Source organism: Cebus imitator, unplaced genomic scaffold (assembly GCF_001604975.1).
Source record: "Cebus imitator isolate Cc_AM_T3 unplaced genomic scaffold, Cebus_imitator-1.0 Scaffold83, whole genome shotgun sequence".
Classification (NCBI taxonomy): domain Eukaryota; kingdom Metazoa; phylum Chordata; class Mammalia; order Primates; family Cebidae; genus Cebus; species Cebus imitator.
This window is the reverse complement of record NW_016107398.1, coordinates 5468854-5487753: the sequence shown is the minus strand read 5'-3', so window position 1 is coordinate 5487753 and position 18900 is coordinate 5468854. Positions and strand designations below refer to the sequence as shown.

General features: G+C 45.2%; 2 protein-coding genes across 15 annotated transcripts in view; one reads left to right on the top strand and one right to left on the bottom strand.

The window, feature by feature from the left end:
* Positions 1 to 15605, top strand: part of ESR2 (estrogen receptor 2) — a 69516-nt gene extending 53911 nt beyond the window's left edge. The window contains exons 9-10 of one of the 2 annotated variants that reach the window (XM_037740448.1): positions 6285 to 6465; positions 14902 to 15605. In XM_037740448.1, the coding sequence (XP_037596376.1) occupies positions 6285 to 6465; positions 14902 to 14986 (266 nt within the window). In that variant the 3' untranslated portion in view covers positions 14987 to 15605. Of the gene's footprint in view, positions 1 to 6284; positions 6466 to 8432; positions 9917 to 14901 lie in introns of those variants that run through there. The other variant, XM_017533973.2, reaches the window with a different exon arrangement.
* The window catches only part of SYNE2 (spectrin repeat containing nuclear envelope protein 2), a 405273-nt gene that overhangs the window by 1061 nt on the left and 385312 nt on the right, over positions 1 to 18900 (bottom strand). For 7 of the 13 annotated variants that reach the window (XM_017533968.2, XM_037740445.1, XM_037740443.1 and 4 more), the window contains 3 exons: positions 17922 to 18008; positions 17373 to 17422; positions 16879 to 17102 (listed from right to left, as the gene is read on the bottom strand). In XM_017533968.2, the coding sequence (XP_017389457.1) occupies positions 16895 to 17102; positions 17373 to 17422; positions 17922 to 18008 (345 nt within the window). In that variant the 3' untranslated portion in view covers positions 16879 to 16894. Of the gene's footprint in view, positions 1 to 2509; positions 2514 to 10496; positions 10503 to 16019; positions 17103 to 17372; positions 17423 to 17921; positions 18009 to 18900 lie in introns of those variants that run through there. The other 6 variants (XM_017533967.2, XM_017533971.2, XM_017533969.2 and 3 more) reach the window with 4 other exon arrangements.

Here is an 18900-nt window from a genome sequence, read left to right as displayed (position 1 = left end):
GGGTTTCACCATGTTGACCAGGATGGTCTCGATCTCTTGACCTCGTGATCCACCCGCCTCAGCCTCCCAAAGTGCTGGGATTACAGGCGTGAGCCACCGCGCCCGGCCTAATAAAGCTTTTTGGTAGAAATTGACAAGCTGATTCTTAAAATCATATGAAAATGCAAAGGACCTAGAATAGTCAAAACAACCTTGAAAAAGAACAAACCTGGAGGACTTATACCACGTGATTTCAAAGACAATATGGTATTGATGTCAAGAGGAACAAATAAATCAATGGAACAGAGAGTCCAGAAATACATCTGTACAACTACAGATGGTCCTCAATTTATGATGGGGTTATGTCCCAAAAAACCCATCTTAAATTGAAAATGTTGCTAGTCAAAAATGTATTTAACATACCTAACCTACTGAACATCATACCTTAGCCTAGCCCACCTTAAATGTGTTCAGAATACTTACATTACCCTGCAGTTGGGCAAAATCATCTAACATAAAACCTATTTTATAATAAGGTACTGAATATTTCATATAATTTATTGAATACCAAAAGTGATTACTGAAAATGAAAAAACAGAATGGTTGTATGTGTACTGGAAGTACAGTTTCTACTGAATGCATATCACTCTTGCAGCATCATAAAGTCAAAAAAATGTAGATAAGTGTGTTCATTATCTTGATTGTGGTGATGGTTCCACTGTGTATATGTATGTCAACGTACATCAGATCATACACACAAAATATGTGCAGGTTATTGTATGTCAGTTATACCTCAATGAATCTGCAAACAGTGTAATGAAAACAAAATAAAAAGATGAAGAGCGTGACATTTGTAGGCTAAATGGAAAAGAGATACCACCAAGCAGGGAACCAAATTAAGCACAGGGTGGAGGCCCTGTAGGATAAGGGTCAGGAGAGGGGAAATGGGGTAGGTCTTTTTTTTTTTTTTTTTTTTTTTTTTTTTTCCGAGACAGAGTTTTACTCTTGTTGCCCAGGCTGGAGTGCAGTGGCGCAATCTTGGCTCACCGCAGCCTCCATCTCTCAGGTCTCTTAAGTCAAAAGGCTGTGAACTTCTGTATCCCACATTAGGATATAGCAGAGTCTCCAAGGGCTGCATTTGGTTGCTGCTAGATGGCCTTGGCAGGCTAGATAAGCACTGGGCTGTCTGAAGAGGATGTCCTGCATAGTTTGGTCTCCTGTTTTCCTGTGTATATGACATGCTTAAGTTAGGATTACGTCACTCAATCACGTCTGCACTGGTACAGCACACTAGCTGGCCAGGTCAGGGTTTGTCAGTAGTTATGTTTTAAAAGCTGCCCATTTCTGGGTTATGCATATCTACTAATAATTGGTATAATATGGAATGGAAATTAACTGTGTCATCCAACTAAATTTCAGCTCAGTTTCTGGTGTGTATTTCAGTGACTTCTAAAGATGTCAGAATGTTTAGATACAATGCTTTTGATCTAGAACAGGGGATATATACTCAAATAGTTAAAGGTCTGATCCTTGATGGGCTTAAGTAGGAGAGGCACATATTTCTCTATCAGGGAGGGAAGGGAAAGGACCACACCATTCTAACTCAGCCAATCCTCTTCCACTATACACATATAGGATGTGTGGTACTTGGGATTCCTGTATCATACTTAGCCTTTGATATGGCTCTTGAAACTAAGAGACAACAGAAAATGTTGAATTTAACAACCCATTACAATGCTTATTAGAGTGTTTTTATAAACTCTAAGGTGTTATGCAAGTGTCGTAGTTAATAAAATAGCATATCCAACACTCAACAGAGAGACTGGCCATCTTGCCACGCAGGAACTTGAGGACTAGATAAATCCTCTCCCTTGGATAGAATTAGAGAGGGTATGGAATTTAGGAATTAGAATATAATTAATTACATTAATTAACCATAGTCTTTAAAATATTTTAAATTAGAAACAAGTCTATTTAAAGTTTTAAGATTCACAAAGAATGAAACTTTTCATTAAATGAAAGAAATAGAGGGCTTAAGTCAGGCAACCTATTTTACATTAAGAAAGTTAAGAGACATTGGCTCAAGCCCTGGTTCCCTCTGAGTTTATGGGGAGAGGTCCCATGGAGTGGGTGGGTCGAGAAGACAAAGACACAGAGGGATGCTGATGAGGAAAGATGGGGTGTCCTTTTCTGTTGACCAAGAACTCGGAGGCAAAGCACAGCTGAACAGCAGTCTGCTGGCCTCATAGCACCGTTTAAGTCCCATCTGCCCTCATGTGCTGGGGACAGGAGGTGGTGACAGAGGGTGTGGGTCATGGCCAGAGATTCCTTTCCTCAAAGCAAACAAGCAAACACCACATATGGCTCCCCAAAGCCAGGACTTCTTTCCTTTGGTCAGTATTCTGGGACTTTTGTTAACACATTAGATTTTCTCATGTATTTACCTTCAGTCAAGGAAAGCTTACGTTTTCATCCTTTGAACAAATCAGATGTGGCAAATCTTGAAGGAGGGGTGGCTCTCCCCCACCACTGTGCTGCCCAGTATGTCATCAGGTGGGCTGGTGAGCAGAGCACACAGCTGTTTTCAGCTGATAAAGGGGAGAGGAAATGTGTCCTTTATTTTATTTCACTTTCTTTGGTATGTGTGGGCATGGTGCCAAGATCTTGTCTTTTTTTTTTAAAACTATACTTCAGTTTCATGAAAGGTAATTTAATTTTGTTCTGCAGGGAATCCTAACTGATGTTTTTACTTTTGGGGGGTGGAGCGGGTGCTTAATTTTTGTTGTTTTCTGTGTCTGACTGGGCAGGGCTTTAGCTCTTGTCCCTTGCCCCACCCTGCCCAGGGCCTGCCACTTAGCAAGTACTCTGTACATGTATGTTTGATGAGCAAGGGCCCGAGCACGAATGCCCAAGGTGCAGGCACGGTACTGCCAACTGGAGAGTCAGGCAGCAGCATGGGTATTCTTCAGCACAGTTCCTTTCCAGGAGGGTATTTTTTTTCTGTGTGATCAATGAGAACAGGAGTCCCCAGGATAATTTTATACAGGTCAGTCTTTTTGTATATACACTGCCCCCCCATATGTAAAATGGATTTAGCATATGCCTTTCCAAAACTGCAGTGCCTCGCCTCCCTAAACGGCTTGTGGCTGATGGACTCTGTATCCCACGTGGAGCTGTGTTGCCCCCACAGCCTGCAGAAGGCCTGGGGTCTGGCCTTGGCAATGACTGTGGTTCATGAAGTGGATAACACAATGACACATACATGTTCTCTGAGGGAACCTCGGTCACACACAGCCCAGGGAATTTATGTTACTGTAATTTTGGTTCTGAGGTGTTCTTTTATTATTACTTTTATTTTTAGTAACAGCTTTACTGTGAAGTAATTCACGTACCATATAATTGATCCGTATTAAGTACACAATTCAGTGTTTTTAGTTTATTCACTGTAAGTGGTGCAACCATCACCACTATCAATTTTAGAACATTTTCATCACCTGAAAAGAACCCCATGCTTCTTAGCCATCATTTCCCGCTCCCTATCTCCCCCGCACCCCTAGGCAACCACTAATCTGCTTTTTTGACTCTGTGGATTTGCCTATTCTAGACGTTTTGTTATAAATGGAATCACACAACATGTGGTCCTTTGTGTCTGGCTTCTTTTGCTTAGCATGATGTTTTCAAGGTTCATCTACCAGTACCTCATGCCTTTTTGTAGCTGAGTACTATTCTGCTGTATGGATAGACCACGTTTTGTTGAGCCGTTCATCAGTCAGTGGACATTCCACTTTTAGGCTGAGTTATACTGCTACGAACATTTGTGTAAAATCTGAGGATTTGTTTTTATATTTTTAATCTATGTCACTTTGAACTGAGACATGTACAGGTACACGAGTTTGGCTCCTTTTGGAATTCTAAGACACAGTATTTCTTGATGGCAGTGGAAGTCACATGTCATGCAGCTGAATAGACTACAGGATAGCTAAAAGGAAGCACTCGTTCATGCAGCTGGGCTTGGTTTTAGGGAAAGTAAGCTTGAAATAATTTTCTCTATTTTTTACTAATAATTTTCTGTGTGTACCTAAAACATATATTAGCATGAATATTTATCATTTCAAATATGATGTTTTTGGCTAAAAAAATAAGATAAGGGTCTGTGCCCTCAAAGCACTTGTGTTCAGTCTTGCTTAGGACGGAAGGGTGGCTGTGGGGTGTGTGTGGGGACAAGGCAGACCTCCAGCTTGTGGGGTGGTGCCTCTGCTGGGATGAACGGGGCACTGTCAGAGTGCCAGGGGACAACTCAAACCAGACTTAGGGTGAAATGATAGGGACGTTGGGGGAAGCTTCCAGAAGGAATTTCATGACCAGGTTGGAATCTACAGGAGGAATGGGTATAAATCAGCAAGAAAAAAAGGGTAGAAGGCCGGGTGCAGTGGCTCATGCTTGTAATCTCAGCACTCTGGGAAGAAGCTGAGGCAGGTGAATCACCTAAGGTCAGGAGTTCGAGACCAGACTGGCCAACATGGTGAAACCCCATCTCTATCAAAAATACAAAACCTAGCTAGGTGTGGTGGCGCATGCCTGTAATCCCAGCTACTGGGGAGACTGACGCAGGAGAATCCCTTGAACAAGGGAGTCAGAGTTGCAGTGAGCTGAGATCGCGCCACTGCACTCCAGCCTGGTGACAGAGTGAGACTCCATCTCAAAAAAAAAAAAAAAAAAAAAAAAAGAGAAAAAAAAAATCAGGGTACAGAGGATGGTGAGAGTTCCCAAGCAGAAAGCTGGGCATGTTTGGAGCGTCACCTGTTCAGGGAGTTGAGAGTGGGACTCACGGTGAGGTGTGGTGGGAACTGCAGATGAGAGGAACAGGGAGGGGCCTGGTACCCCTGGTAGCTGCAGCAGGTGGTTTGGACTCCCTACCCTCTGAGCTGGGTAGTCATTAAAGGTAGCCCCATGAGCAGATCTGCATTTTGGCCACACAGAAGGGGACACACAGGGTCAAGGGTGGGATCTTGTTTCCTCTGTGGTGGGAGCACAGGTCATCTCTGGGGTGACAGTGGGAAGTCTGAGGAGGTGGGGGGACTCTGAAAGAACCAGTGTGGAGAACAAAGTGGGGGGCGGGGGTTGGAGAAGCAGCTTCAGAGATATTGAAAAGATGAATATTTTAAATCTGCATCATCAGACACTATGGAGATCCCTAGGGATGTGGCAAAGCACTACACTTACATAATTGTGCTTCAGTATTGTCCTTTGCCTTAACTGAGTTGAACTTAGTTAAATTGAGCTGCCTTAATTGAACTGAAAGTGCCAATAAAAATAGAGAACAAAAACTGCGAAAACAAATTCTGTGGATGCTGGAGCACCAGCCACCTTCAGTCTCATGACAGCCAAGACTCAGCAGCTCCCTTGTTGACTTTACATATTCCTTATTTATTCTTGCTTTGAAATTAAAAGCCCGGAAGAGAAGCTAATTATTAAAGGGAATCAAGGAGTCAGGCAGCAGTGGGAGTGGGGTGGGGTGGGGAGAAGGAGATTTAGGTGAGCTTTTATTTTGCTGCCATTGGGACGCCACAGTATCTCAATCCTAGAGTTGGAGGGCCATTAAATGCAGCACAGGGCAGGATGGGGGAGGCAGAGTACCCGGGACGTGGGTGTGGGGACCTAAGGAGATGCGTTCCTGCATGCGTTGCTGTATGAGGAACTGAAGCTCAGAGAAATCCAGATGGTGGATAGAAGGTAGGTCCGTCTGACTCCAAATTGGTGGTCTTCCTGCTCCAGCCAGGTGCCACACAGTGAGATGCAGAGGTGGCAGCAGGGGCCCTGCTGTGGCTGTCCGAGGCACGTGGTACACACAGGAGGTGGCAGAGGAGGCTTCATCACATTGGCCATTCCTTTGTTATTAAACTCCCTTTAGATGGGGAGCCCTCCCTGGGGCTAAGAGTAGAATTACTCTCACTTTCTGACCATCTCTGTGTATCTGTTGCTGAAGATGAGAAACACCATATAATGGTTTCAGGGGACTAGATATACTTGCATGGCAAGGCCACAATTATGGGCCCGGTGGGCACTTCAAAGGGACAGTGAGTCTGTCTGCATTAAGCCAGGCTTCTCTTCTAGCTCTGTGATGCAGCTGGCTCTCAGAGAAGAGCCTCTGGGGAGGTAAGACCATGCTTATAATAAGATCCTGCCACACATGCAGATGTCAGAGCAACCCAGATCACCTCGGAGTAGGCACGCTGTACAGCTGAGCACATGACTTCCGCTCCTTTGCTCAGAGCAATGACTTGTGGCTTTTATTCTTTGTCCAGGTATGTACCCTCTGGTCACAGCAACCCAGGATGCTGAGAGCAGCCAGAAGCTGGCCCACTTGCTGAACGCCGTGACCGATGCTTTGGTCTGGGTGATCGCCAAGAGTGGCGTCTCCTCCCAGCAGCAGTCCGTGCGCCTGGCTAACCTCCTGATGCTCCTGTCCCACGTCAGGCACGCGAGGTATGCGCCTTCAGGAGCTGCTTGGCTCAAGCGTGGGATGGGATTATGTGCTCAGAGGATGGTGAAGAGATTTGGGAAGTGTTTGAAAGTTAAGGAAAATGAATGCCTGAAAGGGAATGGAGAATTTGTCAGCTTACACACCTGTAACCAAAGATGGGCGAAGAGTGGGCATTGAAGGAATGTCACGTGGTATCTTACAGGATCTTCATGGCATCCAGTGGTGGCTCATCTGTTTTTCAGTTGCTGGGGTTTATAGCCTGTTTATGGAGTCCTAAAAGGGGCAGTTCCTCCCCTTACATGAACTGCCACCCCTCTTTACACCACCCAGGGCTGAGGCCCTGAGGTCATTTTTTTGTGGAGAGGCTAAGATCTCTCCTATATGGCCCTTTAAGCTGGTGATATGGAGAAGTGCACAAAGGCTTCCCTAAGCGTTGTTCTTTTGATGGCATCAGGATATTAAGGACAAGACCTAAGAGAAGTGGTATGCCCAACAGATTTAGGAAGGCAGAGCTGAGGGTAGGGCATGTTTCTGATCAGGAAATGTAATCGTGTGCAGGAAATGTAATGGTGTGCAGTGGTGGCTACTGCTGGTACAGTGATGTTCAGTGCTTGGTGTTACCCAGAATGGAGGGTAGACTTGCCCTGGAGCTCGAGGAGGGGAGGGGAAGAATGGAAGGTAATTAAGTGCTCACTAAGGAGCAAGTATAAAGACTGTGGGGAAGGACGATATATACCCCAAGAATCATTTTTTTTTGAGATGGAGTTTTACTCTTATTGCCCAGACTGGAATGCAATGGTGCCATCTGGGCTCACTGCAACCTCCACTTCCTGGGTTCAAGGGATTCTCCTGCCTCAGTCTACCAAGTAGCTGGGATTACAGGCGTATGCCACCACACCCTGCTAATTTCGTATTTTTAGCAGAGATGGGGTTTCACCAGGTTGGTCAGCTGGTCTCTAACTCCTGATCTCAGGTGATCTACCCGCCTTAGCCTCCCAAAGTGCTGGGATTACAGGCTTGAGCCACCACGCTTGGCCTTCACCTCAACAATCTCAAAAAGCAAGAGGAGAGGAAGAAGACTTTTGCCTGTTTCCCCTTTAATGGTTACTCAGCACACAACCGTTTGCAGAGCAGATACACTTGATCCTGTGTTTGTAGATTCCTTCATTGTGAATTTATCTGCTTGCTAAAATTTATTTGTAACCCCCAAATCGATATTCATGGTGTTTCTGAGGTCATGAACAGAGTGGCAAAAATTCTGAGTCACCCTCTATGCACAGTCCCAGCTGAGATGGAACAAGCAGCTGCTCTCCTACTGTAAACAAGTGTCCTTTATTTGGTGTACTTAGTGTCACGGTTTTACATTTTTGTGCTTTTGGTGGGCGACTTCACTGTTTAAACTGGGCCCCTGGTGTGGTGCTGAAGAGCTGTCTAGTGTTCCTCAGTGTGAAAAAGCTGTGATGTGCCTTATGGAGCAAGTATGTGTTAGATGCGCTTTGTTCGGGCCTGAGTTACAGTGCTGTTGGCCATGAGCCCAATGTTAATGAGTCAACGATATTAGATGACGCATCTTTAAAAAGAAACACACATAAAACAAGGTTTTGTGATTAGCTAATGAAGATGTGACCAGAGACTTGCAGGAACCTAACCCTGTGTTTCCCCTAGGAGTGATAATTCAGTGTTCATAGTGACTTTATGGAACATAATTGCTGCAAATAATGAGAATCGACTGTCCTATGTGCCAGGCCATTGCGGGTGTGTGGTGGGGCACAGAGGCTGACAGGACACTCCTTGCCCTTGAGCATAAATTATCGGGGGAGCTGGATGCACATGCCATGGAGCAATGGGCTGGCAGAAGTGTGGGGTCGGGGTGGGGTAGACTGGCTGTGTGCAAAGAGAGCTGGGGAAGGGTTTGGGGTCCTGTGGCTGTCTCAGAGGAGGGAATCTCAGCACCTTTTTGTCCCCATAGTAACAAGGGCATGGAACATCTGCTCAGCATGAAGTGCAAAAATGTGGTCCCAGTGTATGACCTGCTGCTGGAGATGATGAATGCCCACGTGGTTCGCGGGTGCAAGTCCTCCATCACGGGGTCCGAGTGCAGCCCGGCAGAGGACAGTAAAAGCACAGAGGGCTCCCAGAACCCACAGTCTCCGTGACGCCTGGCCCTGAGGTGAACGGGCCCACAGAGGTCACAGGCTCAAGCGTGAACTCGAGTGTGTCGGGAGCCTGGGTTTCATCTTTCTGCTGTGTGGTCCCTCATTTGGTGATGGCAGGATTGGTCATGTACCTTCCTTCCCCTGACCTCCCCACCTCCCAGGAGACAGGATGAGGAAGCCAGTTTCCTTGTTAGCAGGGCACACACTTGAATGCAGTATTTTCATACTGAACAGCCTCATAGGATCTTGATGTGGTCTTTTTTACTTTCCATCTCCCTTCCTCCCCTTTGTGAAACATCTTAAAGGTTTTGGAATGAATGGTGGAAATCTGACCTGGAAGGGCTGCGAATCAGAAAGGGGAGAGGAAGTGACATGCTTACAGGAAGTGGACTAACCCTTCTTGTGCCGCACACACCACCCTTCCCTTTGAGTTGACCTTTGTATGCTCTTTTCTGGACCACTTGATTGTAAGACTGAAAACCCCTGTGACAATCGCGTACCTACCTCCCAGGCCTGTGGGGACTGATTGTATCGTGATGCTTACTCTGTCAAAGGCCAAAGGGACTGTAGTCAAGCTGGGATGTGAGTCACGTTCTCTCTCTGACCTTGCTGCCAGCTACACACAGATTCGTCCCTCTTGATGTGCATTCACAGAGCCTGACAATAATTTGCGGTATGTGTGTATGAGAGTGTGATCATTTTCATGGAGGACTGTGGGAGATACAAATCTCCCTGCTCCTGGAGCTGCCCTTCCTTAAACCTCTGTTGTCCCATGGGGCCAGTGTGGGTGCTGGAGAAAGGCTGTGTTTGCAGGAATGGGGTTCTCTCCTGTGGGTGTAGGTGACAGCCACAGTGTTGCCCTGGGGACACTGTGGATGCAGTTTCCATCCACAGTGGAAGCAGCCACCCCAAGCAGTCAGGGACACTTTGGGCTGTGGGTGTGCACAGCATGCTGTTTTGTGGATGGATGACTAGCCACGCACCCCAGTGTGTCGGCTCTGGGGCCACACTGCATAGCCTTGATGAGTACACCCCTTGAACAAGACCCGGTTTGTGAACTCTCCTGAAACAGAAATATTGAGGGATAATTATTTATAGCAACAAAGAATTCTTTTACACTTGAGAGCTCTTTTAAAAAGATTTTATGGTGGTTTCTGGGTGAAAAAGAAACAGTAAAAATATTAGTTCTTATTCCAAGAGGAACACAAACAGGACATGAAGAAAGGTGCCTCTGAAATGACAGTTTTAAGTCACTTTTTTTTTCCTTTTTGAGATGGAGTTTCACTTGTTGCCCAGGCTGGAGTGCAATGGCGTGATCTCGGCTCACTGCAACCTCCACCTCCAGGGTTCAACCGATTCTCCTGCCTCGGCCTCCCGAGTAGCTGGGATTACAGGTGCCTGCCACCACACCCAGCTAATTTCCCCATATTTGTCAGGCTGGTCTCGAACTTCTGAACTCAGGTGATCTGCCCACCTTGGCCTCCCAAAGTGCTAATATTACAGGCATAAGCCACTGTGCCCGGCCTTAACTCACTTTTTAAAAGATTTGAAATTTTCACTTTTGGAAACACTGAATGTGCAAAATGAGTAACAGCATACTTTGGAAGCAAGCAATGAAATAATCATGTTTGATCATTGCAGTAATGTTTTAAACAATTACCTTGTCATATGTTAAATATATTATCTTTTTGAAAATAGGTTCACTTTGGCTAGCATATCCTGTATTTACTAAGTCATTAGGAAGATTACATTCAGTGTTAGAAAGATTGGTTTCTGCTAGTGAGACCTTGAATAATCCTTAATTTTGATATTGGTGCAGTTTTACTAAAAGTTGAGCTTAGCTGTTTCAGAAATGCTTGGACAAGTACCTAGAGAACACACTACTGTTTGTGTTCTGAGGCAGTTTGAAGTTATTCTTAGTGACTCAGTGTTACAAGATTTAGTACAGGTAGGATAAGCTTAATTTCACAGGAACCAGGGAACCAGTTAGTGTCAGCTGCTTTCTTCCTGGCCAGCCTAGAATCCCCCACTCCCAAGAGAGGGGTTTGGAAGCTGGAGGGTAGGAAGTAAGAGGCAAAGAAGGCAGCCTTCAACAACTCATTATCTTCCAGTGAAATTCCACTAAACGTATTTTTTTTTTTTTTTTTTTGAGACGGAGTTTCGCTCTTGTTACCCAGGCTGGAGTGCAATGGCCCAATCTCAGCTCACCGCAACCTCCGCCTTCTGGGTTCAGGCAATTCTCCTGCCTCAGCCTCTTGAGTAGCTGGGATTACAGGCGTGTGCCACCATGCCCAGCTAATTTTTGTATTTTTAGTAGAGACGGGGTGTCACCATGTTAACCAGGATGGTCTCGATCTCTTGACCTCGTGATCCACCCGCCTCGGCCTCCCAAAGTGCTGGGATTACAGGCTTGAGCCACCGCGCCCGGCTCCACTAAACGTATTTTTAAAGGAGATTACCAGGTAACAAAAACATAAAAAACCAAAACAAGGCCAGATGTGGTGGCTCATGATTGTAAATCCCAACACGCTGGGAGGCCGAGGCAGGTGAACCATGTGAGTCCAGGAGTTTAAGTCCAGACTGGGCAACATGGAGAATCCCTGTCCTACAAAAAATACAAAAATTAGCCAGGCATGATGGCGAAGGCCTGTAGTTCCAGCTACCTGGGAGGCTGAGGTGAGAGCATCACCTGAGCCTGGGGAGATCAAGGCTGCAGTGAGCTGAGATCATATCAAAGCACTCCAGCCTGGGTGACAGAGGGAGACCCTGTCACACACACAAAAGTTACCAGCCAGGCGCAGTGGCTCATGCCTGTAATCTCAGCCCTTTGGGAGGCCAAAGTGGGAGGATCACAAGGTCAGGCGTTTGAGACCAGCCTGGCCAACAAGTTTAAACCCCGTTTCTACTAAAAATACAAAAAAATTAGTTGGGCGTGGTGGTAGGCACCTGTAAGTCCAGCTGCTTGGGAGGCTGAAGCAGCAGAATCACTTGAACCTGGGAGGGCGGAGGTTGCAGTGAGCCGAGATGGTGCCATTGCACTCCAGCCCGGGCAACAAGAGTAACAGTCCATCTCAAAAAAAAAAAAAAAAAAAAAAAAAATTTACCAGGAAATATATATATATACTTTTGGAGAGTAGATCTTAAGACAGATTTCATTCCTGCTGCTGAGAGTGAACTGGCAATGGCAATCCCTTTAGAGCCTTGAGAGGGCAGTCTGGCGAGCGCCGCAGTGTTTCAGCTGTTCTCACTGAATCTCCCTGTTCTCACCTCACCCCTCTGTCTGGCCTCAGGCCTGTCCCATACTCACTGCCACCAGGACTGACTACGAAAGATTTGACCCTAAAATAGTCTTGAAGGGATTTTTCTCAGAAAAGTAAGGTGGGAACACGAGACAAAGCTGTCAGCCTAACAACAAACCTGAGGACTCTTATCTGCATTAAAAACAAAACAGTGCAAAATTGACAGGAGCTGTGCAGTACGAGTCTTGATCTGGAATACTTCCCCTGCTGACTCAGCGGGAAGGACAACTGTTTTAGATTTCAGTAAGGAAGAAAAATCAGTTACCAATACTTGGCAGAACCATATTATATATCCACATATATTTATATATGTAAGCAGAGTTGAAGCAATTCTAGAATTTTCTAGCTTGTGAAAACGGGTTTGGTTCTTATTTACATCTGCTAAGGGACTTTTCAAATTCAAAGTGAACCTTCTGTTTATAGGCCTATTTTGAAACAAAGTATCTTCATTTAATACGATTAGACAGTTTTTTATTTTGAGACAGGGTCTCACTCCTGGCTAGAGTGTAGTGGGACCATCATGGCTCATTGCAGCCTCGAACTCCTGGTCTCAGGTGATCTTCCCACCTCAGCCCCTGCCTTCCCTAAGTAGCTGGGACTACAGGCTCATACCACCACACCTGGCTAATTCTTTGTAATTTTTGTAGAGATGGGGTCTTGCTATGTTGCCCAGGCTGGTCTTGAACTCCTGGGCTCAAGCAATCTGCCTGCCAAAGCCTCCCAAAGTGCTGGGATTACAGGCGTGAGCCATTGTGCCCAGCCCCGACACGTTTTTAAGCGGCTGAAAATCTTTTAAAAAGATAAAAACACATTATTTAGTACCTAAAGATACTATTTGTGCCAGACAGTTCCTAGTGCCTCAGTCATTCACATTTAATCCTTTTAAGAACTGCTGTTGTCCTGATTTTCTGGTTTTGGAACTAGAGACAGTGTAAGCAAACTTGCTCAAGGTCACATGGGGAATAAGTGATAGAGCTGAACACAGGCAGTCTAAGTCCAGTGCCGACAGTGACCATGCACTTCAACCAGTTTAAAAAAAATTATTTTAAAACTGCAGACTCTGTCCATCAGATGCAACCTGGCATGCATGGCTGCTGTGATTTAAATGAGGCCTCCTTGTGTCACCCCCTCACCTCCTACCACAACATCCAGGACACCCTAGACATAGTAAGTTTGTAGACCTCTGACAGAAGTTCAACTGTACCTTTCATATATGTGTAAATTAAAGCTCACAGAGGCAAATGCACCTATCCAAGGTCATTTAAAACAACTCATGGCAAAGCTTGGACTGTCACTCAAGTCTTCGCTCGCCTGGTGGGCCAGTATCGCTCCTGCTCCAGGACTTGCTTCTGTGAGACTCCTTTGTGAGCTGAGTCACAGCAGAAAGGAGGGGTGGTGAAGTTAGGGTTGCCTTCCACCGTACCTTGAGATCCCATCTCCTCAGCTTAGATGGGTCTGCATGCACCGTTACAGAAAAGCACCACTGACAGATGGAAAAATATCATGCATTCTATTATTCCCACCGTCCCATCTCAGTGAGCTAGTGGGTACTGCGATCACCTCCTATCCGTGACTGCTTTCCCCAAACACGTGGAATATGTTCCTTGGAAGTGTACTTGTGTAAAACTCACGTCTTTTAGGCACTGATGTGTCCCTGTGGTGTGTGGTATACTATAGTGTGAAAACATATGCCACTTATTCTTTATAGCTCTCAAACTTGCTGGAATTTTGGCTCCAGTGGCGGCTCTTAAGATGTGCATTGTCTGTGATGTATGATTGAAGCGCCGTTTTTGTTGCTTTGGAGTCAATGATTTTTTTTTTTAATTCCAAGAATTCTATGGACTTGTAGGGCTAGCCACTGGTAACTGGTGGTGGGTTTCTTCTACGGGAAGCACATAGGGAGTGGCGATGCCAGCTGTGAACAGTTCCTGTGAACTGGATGGTTTTGCATTTGTTTCCTCTGTTGGGTTTCTAAATGCCTTAACTGTTGGTCCTTATACCTTTTATCATTCACTGTGTACCTCAGAGCCTGTTGGTTGGCTATAATTTGCCATTTTCTCAGATGAATGCTTTGTACCATTACACTATTTGTTCACTTCATTTGCAGGCTTTACATTTGGGCCTTGTAGAAATGAATGTACGCTGCTATGTGAAAGCAGACTTTGAGACCTGCTCTCCCTTCCTCCAGGGAGTGTTTTTTCCTTACTGTGTCCCTTTCATGTCTATGGCACTGTCGCAGAGAGTTTAACATGATAGAAATAAAGTGTTTTCATTATTTTGGCTTTAAAAATGTATTTGTTGAGGGTTGAATATAAGAATATACAGTAATTAGGCTAAGCAGTGTCTACATTCTATTATTTTGGGGTTAGAGTCCTTTGAAAATTTGATGAAAATCAGGGCTAGTCTTCACGGGAAAGGGCACCTGAACACAAATGCTTGTGTACAATTTCAGAGGAGTTAAGCTCTGCTTTAATGTATGGCTTCTTAAAAAGGGACAATTTCATCTTTAGTCAGCAATTCTCACACTTGATTGATTTATTACCACAGGTTCCGCGTATACAAGTAAAACAGAGCCCACAGAAGTCCTTGTATCTAGTGCATCAATTATTTGGATAGATTTTCTGTCATTCCATCTGAGTTCAATTAGAATTCTATCCTTTGCAGATGGGGAGAAAAGCAACTCATTCATTCTGAAGTTATCTTAGTGCCAACAGTCATGTGAAAATGTCCTTTGCATGTGGGCAATGAAAGATGTGCAGATGATGTAAAACCCGGACTACCTCATAAAACAGTTCTGGGAATACACTTGAGCTTTGAGTGAAAGAAGCTGCAGGGGCCTCCCTGCCGATGGGGGCAAACCAGCTTAAAGGCTTTTTATCCTTTGGAAGGGACGAGAATTGATATACACAATATTAGGCTTTGAAATGAAGACCACACTGTTCCTTTTACTGCAACTCTGACTTGTCCCGCATCTCTACTTAAGGGCAGAAAAGGCCTCTCACTCACTCACCTCCTTTGGAATGGAAGATGGAGATGGACTCTTGCCTGAAGCAACGATGGAGCAGTGACCCTCTAATCAACTCGGTGGCCTAAAGAAAAAGCTTGGGTAACATTTTCACTTCAGTTTCCCTCTGGAATCACTGAAGTTATGTGGTTAAAAACCATCTTCCTTTTTACATCAGTCCACCAATTTGATAACTGTAAACACTGAAGGTAAAGTGAAGACAGATTCTGTTCAGATGGTCTCCTTAACTGCCCAGGCCTTGTGGATGTCTCACCCATGAGGGGCACCAATGTGGAAAGCTGAGGCTTCCTCTGCTGATGAGGTTTGTGCTTTGCTGAGAAGGGGAGGAGGGGACTGGGATGGTGTGGTCAGCGGTGCCTGCCAAGATATGCAGGTTAGGAACTGGGTTCAGTATCTTCTCAAAGGGGAAATGCTGATGCATATCCTCTGTTTAGGTAGAAAGTAAACAATGTTACTGTACTTAAATGGGCAGCAAGGGGCTTTGCCTGTAACATTTGTTATACCCCTGACTACCTGTTAATTTGCTGTGGAGAGGACCGGGAACAGAATAAACTGGGCCAGGCACAGTGGCTCACGCCTGTAATCCCAGCACTTTGGGAGGCCGAGGTGGGCAGATGACTTGAGGCCAGGCATTTGAGACCAGCCTGGCAAACATGGCAAAACCCCATCTCTACTAAAAATATATTAGTCAGGCATGGTGGCATGAGAATCGCTTGAGCCTGGGAGGTGAAGGTTGCAGTGAGCCGACATCAGGCCACTGCACTCCAGCCTTGGTGACAGGAGTAAACTGGGTATACGTTCCTTCCTTTGTGTCCACCTCCCAGACTGTCTTTGCCATTCCCTATAGCGTCTGAGGGTCACACACACGAGTAATTTACGTATACACAAGGGTCTTCTTGCCAAACAGGTTTTGAGTCTAGATCTAAGTTAATTTTGTAAAAGTTAAAGACTATGAGACAAAAGTTTAATTCTGTAAGACTTAGAATGAAAGGCTCTCCCCAAATATTTTTAAAATAATTTTTCTTCTTTGGAAGATTAAGCATACCATTGAACTGCTTCGTAAAAAAATCCAGAAGTCTGGCTAATTTTGTCTTTTTAATGAGAAACATCTGAGTTGTACATACCACAAACAGCTTCAAGTTTCTGAGCCGCCCCCCAACCCCCCATGGCCAAACAGTTAAAACCCAAAGTGTCACTCTGGATGTGAAAAAGTCTTAGAAAATTAACTTACAAAAACATCTCTATCAAGTCAGCAGTTTGGCATTTACTGTACATTAGTCAAAAGCTCCAGCTAAAATCTGATTTTTTTTAAAAAAATCAAAGTTTACATTATTCATACAGATTCGGCATTGTTAAAAAATATGCACAAATAACCACATCCATGCAATATAATTTCTTTAAAAATGTAAACCAATATAGAAGAGCAGAGCTAGGTACTTAACAGAACATTTTGGTGTATAACCTGTGGCTCAAAATTGCCAGTTGATCAGAGTAAAACTGATTCTAAATGTACTGAACATGATTGTTTTCATTAGCTAAGGGTGCCTATGAGTTTCTGAAGCATTTCTAGGGTGGAATGTGCTCACTTGCTTCTATAATATACACCATGGACACCACTGCTCATTGATCATATTACCTACCTTATAATAATGCTATTTTACAAATAAATCAGAATTCACAAAGTGCTTGGCTCTTCAGGAAACTGACATTTCCAGAGATCCCTAAACCAACTAGCTTTGCCAGAATACCCGGGGCAACTGCCACACAGGTTCCCTGCCCCTGGGGAGGAATATAATTTGAAAGCTGCCCCGGGCTCCAGAGAGCCCATGCTGGGCGAGCCCAGAAGAAGGTGTCTGCACAGGTCCCTGGACCTTGCCAACACTGAGAGTCACGCACAGATTGGTCCGGGGCCACATGCTGGGCACCCTTAGCCATCAGCCAGCCACTCCCTCTATGTGGGGGGTGGCCCGTTGGTGTACCTCAGCATGGGGTAAAAGGACCTGGCAAAGTTGTTGGCCTGAGTGCAGCTGTAGTCTTCTTCGGAGGAGGGCAGCAGGCAGGCCAGGAGCAGCAGCAGCAGGAGGAGCAGCTGCAGGGGCAGGGCCGCCCGGATCACCCGTGAGAGGAAGGAGCGCTGTGGCCGTGTGCTGCCGGCGACCCTGCCAACAGAGGAGGTTGAGAGCTGACCGGGAGGCTCCACAGGCACGACCCACTCCGTTACCAGACCCCTGCTTATGTAAGTAAGAAATCCAAGACCTGAGATTGAAATAAGGCCAATAGTTGGGGTTCAGTTTCAGAGGAGAAGGCCAGCCCTTTCCAGACAAAAGAAAACCAGATTTTTGCAAGGACCTGATAGTGGCATTGGCAAGACTGAGGCAGTGGGAGTGTGGGGCAGGGAACGCATTGCTGTGGTAGTAAAGTCCTGTTACCTGCTCTCTGTCTCCTCCTCGCCTTCTGCTGTTCTCTCTCCTCTGAACTGCTGGGTAAAGAAACTCCAGTTAGTAAGTTGAAGACAGTTTAGTCCTGTCAATGATAAAATATTCTCTCTTAAATTATATACCACCTTCATGTTGTGTTACAGCCAAACTTTGGAGACTAGAGTAATACAATTGGGATTAAATGTCACATGAGGTAGGAAATAATTTTGTTAAACTACTTAGTTTCAGGATCAAGTTTGTTGATCTGTATTTAATGGCGAAATCAGCAAACCCCTTTATAACACTGTAAGAACTCTCATCTTTCACAACTTACTGTGATCCCAAAGAAAAGTAACTGACTAGAAGACAGGCTGTAGGTCTTTAAAAAGAATATTTTATTTAAAAAATATATATTTGGAGTAAGCCTCTCCATGGGTCAGTAGACTACAGCAGACCTGTGCTGTCCTGAAATGGCTAATGGCCTCTTGTCCCAAGTTTCTCTCATCTCAGTGACTTTTAAAAATAACCAGTGAGGTTCTCACAGAAGGAAGGGCTTCTTACCTTTGCTCGGGGGGCTGGCACAGATGCCGAGAGAGGCTGGTCTCCTGAGTCTACCTCATCGAAGCCAGGCGGGGGTGAGTCTGGGTTCTGAAATGCAGATCCCAAAGGTTAGGCACAGAAATGTTTCATGCAGATTCTTCATGGTATAGCTCACCCTCCCCCAGCTTAAATCAAATTTTTTTTTTTTTTTTTTTTTTTTTTGAGACAGTTTCACTGTGTCACCCAGGCTGGAGTGCAGTGGCACAATCATAGGTCACTGCAGCCTTCGCCTCCCAAACTCAAACAATCCTTCCACCTCAGCCTCCTGAGTAGCTGGGACTATAGGCATGTACCACCACACCTGATTAATTTTTCTATTTTTTTGTAAAGATGGGGTTTCACCGTGTTGCCCAGGCTGGTCTTGAACTCCTGGACTTAAGTGATCTACCTGCCTTGGCCTCCCAAAGTGCTGGGATTATAGGCATGAGCCACTGTGCTCAGCCTTAAATGTTTCCTCAAGGGGCTCTCCTATTGCTCTCACTCCTAATGTTAACACTTTTTCAGACAAAAAGGAATGTAAATAAAAGCCAACCGGTATTAAAAAGCAACCCATAGCACAGAGCTGGGGAAACTGAGTTTAGCCACAGCAAGAGGACCACAGCAGCAGTTTCAGTTGATAGTGAGCTCATCACAGGTCAGCGATGAGCTCATGTGGCCACCAAGAAAGTCTAGTCTTGGCTGCTTAGAAGAAAATAGACTCTAGAATGGAGGGGATAGACCTGCCCTAGGTCTGGTGAGGCCACAGTCTGGGTATTCCCATTGTTTTGAGTTGGACCCATTTTAAAATAGGCCAGGTGCGGTGGCTCATGCCTGTAATCCCAGCACTTTGGATCGCTTGAGTTTAGGAGGTCAAGACTGGCCTGGGCAACATGGCAAGAAGCCTTCTACAGCAAATACAAAAATTAGCCACTTCCTTTTTTAAAAAGTTCAAAAAATCGTC